We start from the raw sequence: 14742 nt of genomic DNA on the forward strand, positions 1-14742 counted from the left end.
AAAAGCGCAAGAAAGACTCCCATGGAAATTCTTTTATTCTAAAATGATCCTGTCTTGATGGCACTGGGATCAAAAATTTGGATGAAAGATAGCTATAGAAACAGAGGGCTGAATGTAGAAATGACTTGGCAGGAACACTTAGATGGAGGAATCTAGAATTTTGTGGTGTATGTGGAAAAGGAGTTGCTAGAAATTAAATATAATGCTCCAATACCAAAAATGGGTAAATAAAAGATTTAGTGGTGGAAAGGAAATAGATAGATGGCGCGACATCCATGATGTAGATAATAACGTAAATAAGGGAGGATTGGATATCCGCAGATTGATATATTTTGGAAAAATTGGGAATGTTTTGTTATTTAGGTGACAGGCTGTGAATGCCGATGGAGATGTTAATACTACCGCGTAAGGCCAAATATGCATGGAAGTAATTCCGAAAGATATAGTCTACGATGGTGAAATATGGCAATGAGAGCGGCAGATGAATGAGAATTGTTAGATGAATGTGTGAGATATCACTGAGAAAGAGGGGGGGGGAAGGAATTGCGAGAAAGCATTGCAATAGAAGCAATTGGAGAGGTAACGAGAAGAAATAAAGTGAGGTTGTTAAGACTACTAATGTAAAAGCCATTAAGGAAAGCATATTAGAAAGTGATAAATCGAGTATATCATCTAATTCATTTTACAATATTTCAACATCATAAAGACAATGAATTTACTTGGCGAAAGTGATCAGAAATATATATTATAATGAGTGAAATTGTTGTCAGAATATTCATTTCGCGGTAAACATATTTGATCCTCGTTTAGTGATTTTGAGCTAACCATGAAGAGATAGCATAGCCTGGCTGCAGTGAATGCCCTAATTCAATATTTTATCTTGATTTCGGAGTTGTTTTCATCAATTTCGCATAATTTTGATCAAAGAGTGGTTTTTGGGAAAACGAGGGAATATGGGAAAGTGCAAGGAATGTTCTACCTCAGATATGCTGGAAAGACCTTAGGTCAACCCATGCCAAAAATCGTAATAGTAGCAATAAAATCGTGTAAAAGTTAATTTCCATAAAATGCAATTTATATTTACAACATAAAATTATTGATACTATAAATAATCATCCAGTTATTTCAACTCCTGAAATTTTAGTGATAATATTATAGAAGAGCATGAGTTGAACTCCTCATTCTTCGGTATGATTGGGTGAAGATGTGCATCTTGATGGAAATAAGGGAATCAAGGCCTTGAGGAAGACCTAACGCATGGGTGAAAGTGATAATGGATGACATGTGAAATGGGTGAAGATGTGCATCTTGATGGAAATAAGGGTATCAAGGTCTTGAGGAAGAACCAACGCATGGGTGAAAGTGATAATGGATGACACGAGAAAAATGATTCTACAAATAAAGATGCCAAGGACCGTAAACAGAGGTTAAACTTGAAAACTGTTATTACACGAAGAATAATCAAAAATAATAGTTATTTCATTCTAACAAAAATATCGAGAAAACCCAAGAAAAGTAAAATAATCATCACAATCACTCATAAAAACGTATATTTTAAAATATTTCAATATTTAAAAAATAATTATTTTAAACAATTTGTGTATTGCATTAAAATGCCTAAATCCCTTTATAGTTAATAATAATATAGTAACACAAAAATCTTTGTGTCATCCATATCCGAAAAAATTTGGCTTGAGCTTTCCCGTGCCAAAGAATGCCCATTACGCTTATACATAAAAGTAAAGTCGTTAGCTCTTGTCATGTTTTGCCACAAAATAAATATGTTTGCTGAATACACTCACTTCTTAGCAAGGTTAGTACACAAAATGACGAAGGTTAAAAACTAATAATATAAAATTGACTCACAATTTTTGAGCTAATATCGGCAAAATCAGAGTTCCTCTCCCGTACCTGGCTCTGACCTGCAGCCAAATGAGCGCAAACAAAACTATATGATTCAGATCCGCAAGTAAACCGAACACAAATGCCTCCTTTATTGCCGGCGGTGCCACCTAACCCTGTTTTAACTTTGGTGACTGATATGTCTCTTTTGTAATTTTTATGTAAAATAATTCGCAATTTATAATTGATGATTAATATTTTGGAAATCCTAATAAAAAATAATAAATGAAATATAAAAATATTACATTATTTAACTTATTTTAAAAATACTTGAAAAGTAACTAATTATTTATGTCGCTATATTCTAAAATGTAAATAGTTGAAATTATATATTTGAAAAAATTAACTAGTTACCGGTAACTAATTACTTTAGCAGCACTATTAATTGTAGAAATGCATTGATACTCACGATATCCGCGAGTATCGGTATATATTTTCAATTTAACTGCTACCAGTGGCAACAAATACTGAATATAATAATATACTATTTTGGTATCTAAAATATATTAATTGGTTAACTTGATATAATGAACAAGGGGATGATTAACGAATAAAAAAACGCAGACTCCAACCAACTGAGCGCTTATAACTGACACAAATTTTCCTTTAAGTTTTAGAATGTTGTGTATTTCGGTTTCCCAATATCTTTGATTTTCCACGCTAAAAAAAATTCGATGCTTAAATTATAATTTAAAAAAATATTTTACAAATTCCGATTAGGTGGATGACTTCGCCTAATCCCATAAAACAAGAACGAAATAACAGTTCGACATGTTCCCAAAATAAATAATATAAAGGGTAAATCATATTTTCATTTTTAAAATTATTATATACAAGTAATTAAATGTTAACTAAAATATATCTTTTATATTTGTAAAAATATAGCTATAAAACTTAGGCTCGGATCATATTTTTGTCAATCAATTTATATTACAAACTTTTTCAAATAAAAAATATTCAAAAAAATGAATAAGTATCATCCAAAAAATTTTAATACTTTAATTAATAATGATTAACAGAGAAAAAATTAATCCATCATATGTAATAAAATATAATCAAGATTAAATAACTAAAAAAAACTTGTGTTTATAAAGAAAAGAGAAATAAAATAATATATTTTTTTCAGGAACATCTCTAAAACCGGAAAGAATTTTCGATGAAACATATTTTTAATGTAATATATAAGATTTCTAGCACCGAATATTCTAGACGCTAAAAGCAGGAAAACATAAATTACGGAACGTTAAAGAGTATTATTGTTTTAATAGAAATTAAAACGAAATAATTGTAGAGCTCGGCAAGTTGGCCTGAGACTTGGTCAAATAAAACAATAATTAGAATTTCTCTATGATTAAGACAAAACAAATGATGTTTACTATATATTTTTTAATAAAAAAAATTTGAATCGAGTTTGGATCTACAAATAAATTTGGCCAGGCTTAAAAATTTAAAAGAAACTCGGGCCAAGCTCAGATATTGTAATTTGCAGGGCTCTATATGATTGGTTTGTTTTAATTAGATGCATACTTTGAAATAGCAATATTTTTGGCATTTAAATCGATAATTTCCTGAAAACCAATAATATACACATCGGGGACCATATCATCACAATCTGCAAGAAAAAAATATAAATTTAAGATATATTGTATTATATATGTTATATTGTATAGACTTATAAAAAAAAATATTTAAATTGTTACATTCTTTAAAAAAATGGTAGGTTATTTATGGGATGGAAATGATAAATTTTTTGCCAAAACTATAAGGAGAAGAGATGTGAATTATAAACTTTAAGGAGAATAGGCTGAACGTTTTTTATGTGGATTTTTACAAAAATATATAAATATATATCCTTTGTTATTTTTATTCATTTTCTTACAAGAATAATAACCAAAAAATATGTATATCAGATAAATGGGCATTTCACAATATGCATGCATTTAAGTATGAATTTTAATATTTAAAAAAAAATAATACAATCTTAAAAATAAAACAGATAAATTAAATAACCAAACAATTAGGAATTGGCTTTCTTAGAGTATGCTGATGCATAAACCTACTTTTTATTTGGCGGGCCATCATATTATCGAAATTTGAAAACCCAAAAATATGGAATCTGTTGCATTACTCCTACATTAAAAACTTATAAATTTATGAGGTTTCTATAACAATTCAAATTTTTCTTATATGTCTGATAAGGACATGTAAAAATTATTATATTCCAGTCGCCTTAGAGTCACTATGTCAATTACTTTAAAAAAATTGTTAATTGAGCGAATGATACCCGTTTAAATATGATCAATAATTTTATAGTTAGCTTGATTTTAAAGAAGAAGAAAAAATCGGTATCTTTTTTATCATTCAGTTACTTAAGCATCTGTTAGCAGAAAATAACTTCAAAGAGGGGAACAAATACGTTCAATGGTTGGTGGTAAGATTTTTATTATAAAACCAATCACTTTTCGAGAAATGAAATAATAGGGACACTTAGAACTCAATGGGATGGCTGGGAAGTGAGCCTTTCCTTAACGGGGACGACTGGCAACTTTATAGATAAATAATTCGATATTGAATTGTTTTTAACAAAGTCTAAAATAAAACCTTTAATAGGCGAACTTTTAAAACTAATTTTGTAGATAGGAGCCGTCAGCCACTCACTTAAATTTTCGGAATCCGTGGAGGTAAGACATTTACCGCCATTGACATTCCAGGTGCCTAAGAATAAGCGGAGAGTAAAAGGCTCCGTTATCTCTCGATACCAATAATAAAGTGTCTCAATCAGTTCAGAGGACACTGTGTAATAAATATTTAAAATATAAATAAAAATAATAAATTTCTTGTTATAATTTGTCAGGAGTAAACCTAAAGTAGAAAGATAATTCAAAGAGGGGGACTTTATTTATGGAGGAAACTTGATAGTACCTGTGAGGATATATATATTAAGATAATAATGGTAAATTAAAAATAGAATAATAGTATATAAAATAGAACTTAATAATTTAGTAAATAAACTTGAGGATAATCCGTTAATTATATTATAATACTAATAAGTAATTATAAAAATATGAAGTTAAGTTTAGATTAATAGAACTATAAACTAAGAATTGTAAATGTATTATTTAGTACTGATTAGTAGTTACCAACCACATTGAAACATCCAATGTGATGGCCTCCTTACCTTGACCCCTTGTGGTTAATCTATCCCCTTCCGCCAATATCATATGCTCATAAAATGTTGGCTATTTCATCATTTTTTATGTTGATCAAAAAATAAAAGGCGTAGTGACCTTAGGTAGGTAACTTTATAAGATTAACAGCTCCTAATTGCTTGAGATAATAATAATAAATTCTAAAACCGGTATATCAACATGAAACGACTTACATTGATTGGCGCCTTAATATTGAAAATTGAACTCAAACTAAGCCAAATTATGAAAAAAATTAGGAGCATTTAGCTTGCCAGCCAACCTAAATGATAATAGTGATATCAGGATGAACTCATGTGATTATTCTTAGCTTCTTGCAAATTTTATTTTAAAAAAATTGACTAATTTTATGTAAAACATGCATAAACAATAGTAGCTCTATCTAAATATGTAATATTGGTAATATATATTTTGTTGAATGAAAACTAACCCCAATTAATGCCGACAGGAAATATGGTTTGCACGTAATCCAAATAATGTGTTTTGGAAGAGTTTAGGAGCAACAGATCGATAGCTAATTGTCTAGAATCATCGAGAAAGTTGCTTTGAATAGTTCTCGAGACGGATAGTGCCCCCTCTTTAAGCTTAAGTTATGATTTGATTTAAATTCATTTAATCAAATTCGTATAAAAATTTTAATTAATAATTAAGCTATCAGAATTGTTAAAGTATCCTATTTATAAAAACATGGTATCAGTATCTAAATTAATTTTATTAAAGGGATCGGTATCTACATACTATTTTAGAGGTACCTGTATATATTTTCTGATACATTTTGTTATAATTTTATTCTACGCTTTTTTATACTAAAAATCATACTATTTGGATTAAATTCATTTAATAGTATGTCCGAGTTAAATTCATTAAAAAACAAACCAGATAAATTATATATATTATAATTTTTAGATCAATATCCTAGACAATCTCTGCAAAGAATAATATTAAAGTTACGATAATTTTGAATAATTTTTTTAAAAATGACTGTCGAGATTTTAATACATTCCATGATTATACCAAAGTTGTTTTTCATTAAACATAACAACCACTCTGCCATCAAGTGCCTCAGTAGAAAGAGCTAAAAATGTCTATAGATAAACGGGAGTGCAATGATGATAAAAATTTTAAGAATGTTTTATTATTAAATCAATTATTTGTAATCATTTAATTATCAATTTTGTATATGAATTATTATAATCAATTATTTGTAATCATTTAATTATCAATTTTGTATATGAATTATTAAAATCAAAATGTATCTAGATATTTAGGTAATTCACCTGTATCTAGATCCATTTAAGACGATGTATCAGTATCTAGATCCATTTAAAAATATCTTTTAACAACTCTGTAAATTTTCACAAATAATACATTACAATTACAATAGTAATAATATATAAATTGATATTATTTGAGATATATCATGAATATTTTATGTTATAAAAGAAACATCTGATATAGTGAAGTAAATTATAAATAGAAGATATTCAATATTATTTTGATATAAAGATACGGCGAAACCAAGGAAACCTTTAGATCTGTCTCCCCATCGAAATCCTATTAAAAAGACTTATCAAGATGTTCTATAAAAATGAATGACCACCTATATACAATGCTGATCAAAATTCAACTGAAGTTGAGTGATCAATCGCCGAGAGGTTTCAATTGGCTTAAAAACTTCATCAGGATGTTTCATTTTATTAATTTATTCATTTTTTACCTTTCCTTTACATTCTAGAGCATTAGTCCCGGCGTATATATTGCTGAGTTTATCACCGTTCGCGACCCACATACTCCTAAATATCTCATCAAATCGAGTAAATAGTTGTTTTTCGTTAAGACCCAGAACTAACATTTGGAAAATCAATATCTAGTTAGTTGGTAGTATTTAGATTAAAATATTCGAGTGAATAAAATAGCATAATTTTTAATTTCAATTTTAAAAGAGGGAATATAAAAAATTATATTATAATGATTCAAACCAGGTTCGGAGTGGTTTATAAATTTGAAATTGTTTTATTCGAAATTTTGTGAATATGGACCAAGGACATATTTTAGACAAGTACCGAAACCCAGTTTTTAGACCCGATGGGTTCAGCACTTTGGAAAATCAGTAACTGCTAAGTTTGGGTTAATATATTCATGCAGAGTATACAATTCCTTAGTCCAAATAGTGTTTAAAACCCTTGAATATATATTTTAAGACTATATGAAAATAGAATTTCATAAAATCCTAAATTTTAATAGTGTTAAAGGTTATGATGATATCGTCAATATATTTAAATATATTTTTTTCCTGGTCTTGTTTTTACATAATCCAGATTTGAATTTAAAATAAGTTAATCGAATACGGAATAACAATAGTAGGCTAAATTAAGATTCGTTTTCCAGAGTGAATAGTTTTACATGTCTTAATTTAAAATAGCGTTAAATTTAAAATTTATTTATTAAGATAATTCTAATTGATTTCCTAAGTCTAAACACCATAATTTTAAATTAAAATTTTATTTTTTAATACTTCTTCCTGATTTTCTTTACTTTCCCCTTTATACACCCTTTTATAATAGATAAAATTATTTATGTTCAACACTTCTATTATATTTTTATTTTTATCAAATAGGTCATCTATATCCTTTTTCTTTTATACTCTTATATTTGCTGATGGGTCATTCCATGTCAAATGAGCAAAAAAGATCAGATTTTGGCCGACCCCCTTCAATTTTTTTAAAATTTGGTAAGCAAAGAAAGGTTAGTATAGTTAAGAAATAGCTAAAATTTTAGCCTTGTAACATTTATATTCTTGGAGATATTAGGGTACAAAGTGGCAAAAATGACGTATTATTACCAGGTATGTGAACCCGAACCCGGACTCTGAACCCTCGTATTTTGGCTGAACCAGAACCCGGACCCTTTTTAAGTGGAGGGTCCAAGGGTTCAAGGTGTCATAAAAAAAATTTAAATAAAAATATTTTTTTTAAAAATAATATAAATTTTTTTAAATTTTATTCACTTTTTTTGTGGAATATTTATTTTATCTTCACGTTTTTCCAATTTTCTTCCTGGACTTACATTTTATTTAGAGATTGATATCATAAATTATTTTCAGTGTAATAATATTTTATTCTGTAAATTTATTAATATGCTATGTTATAGAAATACGTTGATTATTTTGAAAGTGAATTATTTTATAGTACAAGTAATAATATTTTAATTTAAATGATAATGCACAACACGTTGGTCCTCAATTTGTATGATGCTAGAACGATTATTAAGTTTGAAAGATTTCTGTAATGATTTAATTATAGGAGCATGTAAAGTTATTTTGCCGGAAGATGATTGGTGCCAAATAAAAGACCTTACTAGTGTATTATTTACTTTAAAAAACAACATTAAGATTACGATCAGAAAAATTATGTTTATCTGAATTTTATGGCATATGGATTAGATGCCGATTAGATTTAGAAAGATTTACTAGTCCATTTTCATATGAAATAATAGAAAACATGAAAATTCGAGAGCAACAATATTTGCAAAATAGTGTTGTATACTCTTCTATATATTTGTACCCTCGATATAAAGTTTTATTGAATATTGAGCAAAAACAAATAGTAAAAGACCATCTTAAGGATTTATGGCATACGCGAAACTCCATTATTACTCCATTATTTACAATATATTGGAGGCTACGACAATAATACCTACTGGTTGTAGTGATAATAATAATAATAATGATAACAACATTGATGATCTTGAAATTTTACTTTTAGATAAAAATCAAATTATCATCAGATAGAAAGGAGGATCAAAAAATGCCTATTGCAACGTTAATAGTAAAATTCTCAGAAGTTAAGAAATAAGGATATAAATATTTAAAAATTCTGGGAAGAAAATTCTTCAATATATCCAGAATAATATCTTATATAGAATCTTCATGGCTGTATTGGCGACACAAGTACAATAATTTTATAAAGATAACTATCTATTTTAGGTAAGGGTAGAACGTGAATTTTCATATTTGAAATATATATTGTCTACTTTACGTGGAAATCTCAAGGATGATATTTTAGAAGATATTATGATTGTGCGAGAATAAAACATTTAAAATATAAATTATTTATTTTAAAATTTTCATTTGTAAATTAAGAATATGTATATATTGAAGTATAATAATAAATGAATGAAAAAAATCTTATTTTGAGTCATTATTTTTATGTTCCCTGAACCCGGACCCGAGTTCTTTCAAATTTTATTCCTGTACCCGAACCCGGGCCCTTTTTTGTAGAAGGGTTCACATCCCTAATTTTTACCATTATCTGCCTTTTTCAATTAAGCATATCTTAAAAACTACATAATTATAAATAACAAATTTAATATCAAAATTACGTACAAGGTTTCTACTTTTAGATAAAAAAAAAATTTTTGTTTTTCCAATTTCCGGCCATTTTATTTAATATATAAGGACTAAAAACAATTTTTTGGAAATAATACGACCTTCAATTTAAAAAAAAAAAATTAATAGACATTACTAAACTCTTCCTTTATATTTATAAAAACAAATTGATCTGGGACGCGGCCATCTTCATTCTCAAAATCGATAAAAATGTTTAGAAAAGTGTATAAATATTTTCCGAAAGTGGGCGTCTTTGAATAAAATTATATTTAAATTAGTTTTTAATGTTTTTCTTGATCTATTTGATATAATTTAAAGGATTATTCATCTTGTAAATAAAAATAACAATAAATGGGGATTTCATTCAATTATAGAAATTATCCATCGATAAAAGAACAAATTTTATATTTGCCCATAACATATATTTAGTGAATATTAATAAAATATGTTCAAACAAATTTCGAGTTCTTGAATATATGAAATCTTGTGCAATTCATATATGACGCCAAAAATAATATCAAAATTTTCGCTACTCTATTTTTTAAAATAATTTGATATTTTTAAAATATTACAAAATTAATTTATTATTATTATTATGAAATTATATACAAAATAAAAATATCATCATAAAATAAATTTAAAAAATATAATAGCCTTACTTGTATAAATAAGAATAACAATAAATGAGTGTTTAAATAAATAAAAATTTTAAAATTGATTCAATAACACATACTCACTATATTAATTCATTTTTAAATTAATTTCTTGGTATTTTGATTTCTATCAACACCAAACCCCAAGCCTGGAAAAACTATTGTACAAGAATTTTATTGTAAGGACGAAATAAGCAGTAGACAAGAAAGATTGCGTTTCGATTTTGACCAAAGACGGAAAAAAGAATACCATAACAAAAGATATTAATTTTAGATAATTTGAAAGAAATGTATATATTTTTTAAAGAAATGAGGCCTGATGTTAAAATTGATTTTTCGAAATTTGCAAGCATTCGCCCAAAAAATTGTATACTTGTTGGAGGTAGTGGTACACATAATGTATGTGTTTGCAGCTACCACCAAAATATTAAATTAATGATCATTGGATAAAATTTACCCAATTTAACCAATGATATGTTGATCTTTAAAACATACAAACATATTTTACCCTAAATAATTTGTAATCAGCCTCAACCACCCTGTTATATGAGCAAATCTGATAATTGTCCAGGGTCAACATATTTATGCGATCAAATAGGAATATTGTTTCATTCTAAGGACATCGAATTTATAACATATAAACAATGGCTATCCGTAGATAGAACCACTCTTGAAACAATAACCAAGCAAGTAGATGAATTTATCAATGCCTTTTTGAAAAAATGGAATCTTTATTACCCCATTCTTTTATTTCAAAGCAACAATCGTTGTATCAAAACAATCTAAAATTTAACTTAGACGAAGGCCAATATTTAATTTTAATAAAGTTATCATTGGAATAGAGCTCAATCCACTGTTCACCCTTTTGTTATATATTATAAAGATAATTTTGCCAATATTTGTTGCCTAAATTATGTAATGATATCCGAATCTTTGCAACACAATACAATAGCAGTACATTATTTCCAAAAAAACATTGGAAAATTTTTTAATTAATAAAATTTGTATCCAAATAAAATTTTTTATTTTTCCGATGAAAATTTTATTAATATTTGCCATCATGAGATGGATTTCGGGGTACAGGAGGAATGACATTTTTCTGCTACAGCACACGGGAAAAGTGTTTGTGATGGGATTGGTAACACTGTTAAAAGAGCCGCTAGAGCTAGTTTACAAAGGCCTTACTCAAAGCAAATAACCATATCATATGAATTGTACGAGTTAGCTAAAGAAAATATTAATGGCATATATTTTGAATATATAACCCAAAAAATTATAATTACGAAGAACTATTACTCAGGGAAAGATTTTCAAAAACTAGACCTAAACCTGTAACACAGAAAATTCACACCGTGATTCCAACAAGTCTACATCGATTTAAAAGTAAAATGTATTCCAATTCAATAGAAAGCACTATAGAATATTTATCATATAATGATGAAAGTATAATTTTTTGAGAAATATCAGGATACATAACGTGTGTTCATGATTCTAAATGGTGGTTAGCCTTTGTTTTAGGGAAAAATCAAAAGCAGGAAGAAATATATAAAGTTTTTACACCCATCGGGACCTTCTAATTCCTTTACATTTCCAAGTATAGACGACACTCTTTACTTGCCAAAATGTCATATCTTAGTATTAATTTCACCGTTAACTGCTAGTGGCTGTAGTTATACATTGTCGTCACAAGAAAGTAAATGAGCTACCGAAAAATTAGAAACTTTTAAAAGTGAGTTATATATTAGATTTTTAAATTCATATTATATCAATAATTTTTAATATTTAAGGGGCCATATATGAAATGCACAAGATTCTGATTCATATATTCAAGAACTATAAACTTGGTTGAATATATTTTATTAATATTCATTAAATATATGTTATATGGGCAAAAAATTTTATAATAAATTATAAATAAAGTAATAAATTGAATTTCTTTTGTCGATGGACTATATAATTGAATGAAAGCCCCATTTGTTGTTATTTTCACTTACAAGATGAATAATCCTTTAAATTATATCAAATAGTTCAAGAAAAATCATTAAAAACTGATTTAAATATAATTTTATTATTTGGAAAAATATTTATACACTTTTCTAAACATTTTTATCGATTTTAAGAATGAAGATGTCCGCGTCCCAGACCAATTTTTTTTATAAATATTAAGGAAGAGTTTAGTAATGTCTACTAAATTTTTTAAAAAAATTGAAGGTCGTATTATTTTCAAAAAATCGTTTTTAGTCCTTATATATTAAAATAAAATGGCCGGAAAATGAAAAAAAAATTTTTTTTATCTAAAAGTAGAATCTTTGTACGTAATTTTGATATTAAATTTGTTATTTAGAATTCTGTAGTTTTTAAGATATGCTTAATTGAATGAAGGTAAATAATGGTAAAAATGCGTCATTTTTGCCACTTTGAACCCTAATATATTCAAAAATATAAATGTTAGGAGGCTAAAATTTTGGCTATTTCTTAGTTACTTTGACGTTTATTCGGTTACTAAATTTTAAAAAAATTGAAGGGGGTCGGCCGAATCGTGGTTGATTTGTCATGGAGATACATTTGAACATGGTGCATAACATCCATAACCCTAAGATGGTAGATGCACCGACGCAATATGACCTAAATGGTGAGTCTTTAAATTTTAAATACGTATTATATGATTTACTAATTTTATTATTTAAGGATTTTCGTTTACTATATTAACTTTATTTTTATCTAAAATTTTGTTTTAAATTAAAAAAATTTATTACGACTTTTATTATCATAATTTTTACTTTATTTAATAAAATAAATTCTCAATAAAGTTAAAATAAATTTTAATTAATTAAAATTTAATTTTTTTACCTTCCTGGTATATATCCTTTTTATTATTTTTATTTACATTAAATTTACGTTGTGACTTTTATTGCATAACTTCGCTTCGATTGTTTTAAGACCAGCACCATTTTTAAATAATTGTATTAAATATTGAAGATTTCCTTGTAAGGAATCTTGTAGGTGATTTCCAAGGTTTTGGTGAACAGTACGTGGCAACCAGTTTCGGTTATCACTGCCTCGGTTGTCACCTCAGAGGAGCAGGCAGAATCATTGTGAGAGACTTTTGTTTCGTGTAGAATAATGCCTAATATGAACAAATTATGGTTATGAACTGTGATTAGACGGCAGGAATTAGATCCAGGACATTGAAAAAACTTTATATTTTTTAATGGAATACTATAGATTTTTAAGGAATAAATTGTCATTTAGCATATACATATTTTTTTATACCCCCGAAAAATTCCATTTTTTTGTTTGAAGATTTTTATTTAAAAATTTTTGATTTTACCTTGATTTTTTATGTATATAAATTACAAAAGATTTACTTATTTTGCATTTTTAGGGAAAATTTAATTAAAAATCTCTATTCTTCTCTTCAGAAAAAAAAATCTTTATAGATTTTTGCTCAAAATTATTTTGAAGATTCTCTGGTTTGAAATTATATATTTGTTTTGATATAGTGTAGATTAAAATTTGTAGTGCTAAAGTGGAAGCTCTGAAGAAAATCAAGCAGGATCAGTCAATTATTGCGAATAAGGAAATAAATATTGAAATTAAAAAAATTAGTGTAACCGGAGTAAATTAAACAGATTTATATATATGATGATGTTTGTAATATACACATTGCAAGGAAATAAGGAGAAATACATATTTCAATAAAAATCAAATTATATGAACGGTTATAACGAAAATTATTGGTGTGAAAGTCACCAAGGAGAAATAACAAAAGCATTATGATAAATTGTGTAAATACGGAAAATTGGAATTGAAATATGCGAAACATGGATTATCGTATCTGCAAATATTAATTGTTTTCATAATAGATAATATATCCGATACGAGTATTATAATAATCAACATGACTATGATAGTAGAATTTGTATAGAAATTGTAAATTTAAATAATGATTAATTATAATATGGTTTATCATGGTGGTAATCCCATTGATTGATAAATAGTGTGAATATTTTAATGACAACATTAATGATAATATTAGTAATGATTGGAATGAAAATAATATTAAGGGGGAAAAATATCGCAATTAGTTGTAATTTTTCCTTGGGCTCTTAATTCGTATATTATCGTGTTTAAAAAAAAAGATTTCCCTGGCCCCTGGGCCTATGAAAAACACATCGTGGTATAGAGTGGAGGGGACATAATTTTGTCATAGATAAACTTTTGATCTCAATTAAATATATTATAATTATCAGAATTTTTTTATGCATATCATCTGTATCGTGGAAAGTTACCTCTCGATGAAGACAGCATAATATTATCTGCATTCGATGGAGACTGAGTGGATATTGTAGGAGTAGACCTGTTGAAGCAAAAATGGATCGATGAATCACAAAGCAAAATTTTCGCCGACATCATTGTTATCAGGGAAATGCTGTAATCATTTTTTGAATTCAGAAAAGTTTAAAAATGTGTCATAAAAACGGGATCACTAGGTTCACAAAGTGGTAAAATGGCAGCAAATAATTGACGCAATTGATAGGGAATTTTAAATGATAGACCATACACTTAACAATTTTTTCATTCAACATCATCA

The 14742-nt window shown here is 27.2% G+C and overlaps 1 protein-coding gene across 1 annotated transcript in view; it reads right to left on the bottom strand.

Moving 5' to 3' along the window:
- The window catches only part of LOC135928648 (synaptojanin-1-like), a 51260-nt gene that overhangs the window by 14612 nt on the left and 21906 nt on the right, over positions 1-14742 (bottom strand). Inside the window, exons 9-14 of the mRNA XM_065465103.1 lie at positions 6826-6975; positions 5539-5692; positions 4504-4695; positions 3430-3514; positions 2422-2562; positions 1867-2047 (exon numbers count right to left, since the gene is read on the bottom strand). Coding sequence (XP_065321175.1) covers positions 1867-2047; positions 2422-2562; positions 3430-3514; positions 4504-4695; positions 5539-5692; positions 6826-6975 — 903 coding nt within the window. The remainder of the gene's footprint in view (positions 1-1866; positions 2048-2421; positions 2563-3429; positions 3515-4503; positions 4696-5538; positions 5693-6825; positions 6976-14742) is intronic.

This window comes from Gordionus sp. m RMFG-2023, chromosome 4 (assembly GCF_954871325.1).
Source record: "Gordionus sp. m RMFG-2023 chromosome 4, tfGorSpeb1-WG-v2, whole genome shotgun sequence".
Lineage (NCBI taxonomy): Eukaryota > Metazoa > Nematomorpha > Gordioida > Chordodea > Parachordodidae > Gordionus > Gordionus sp. m RMFG-2023.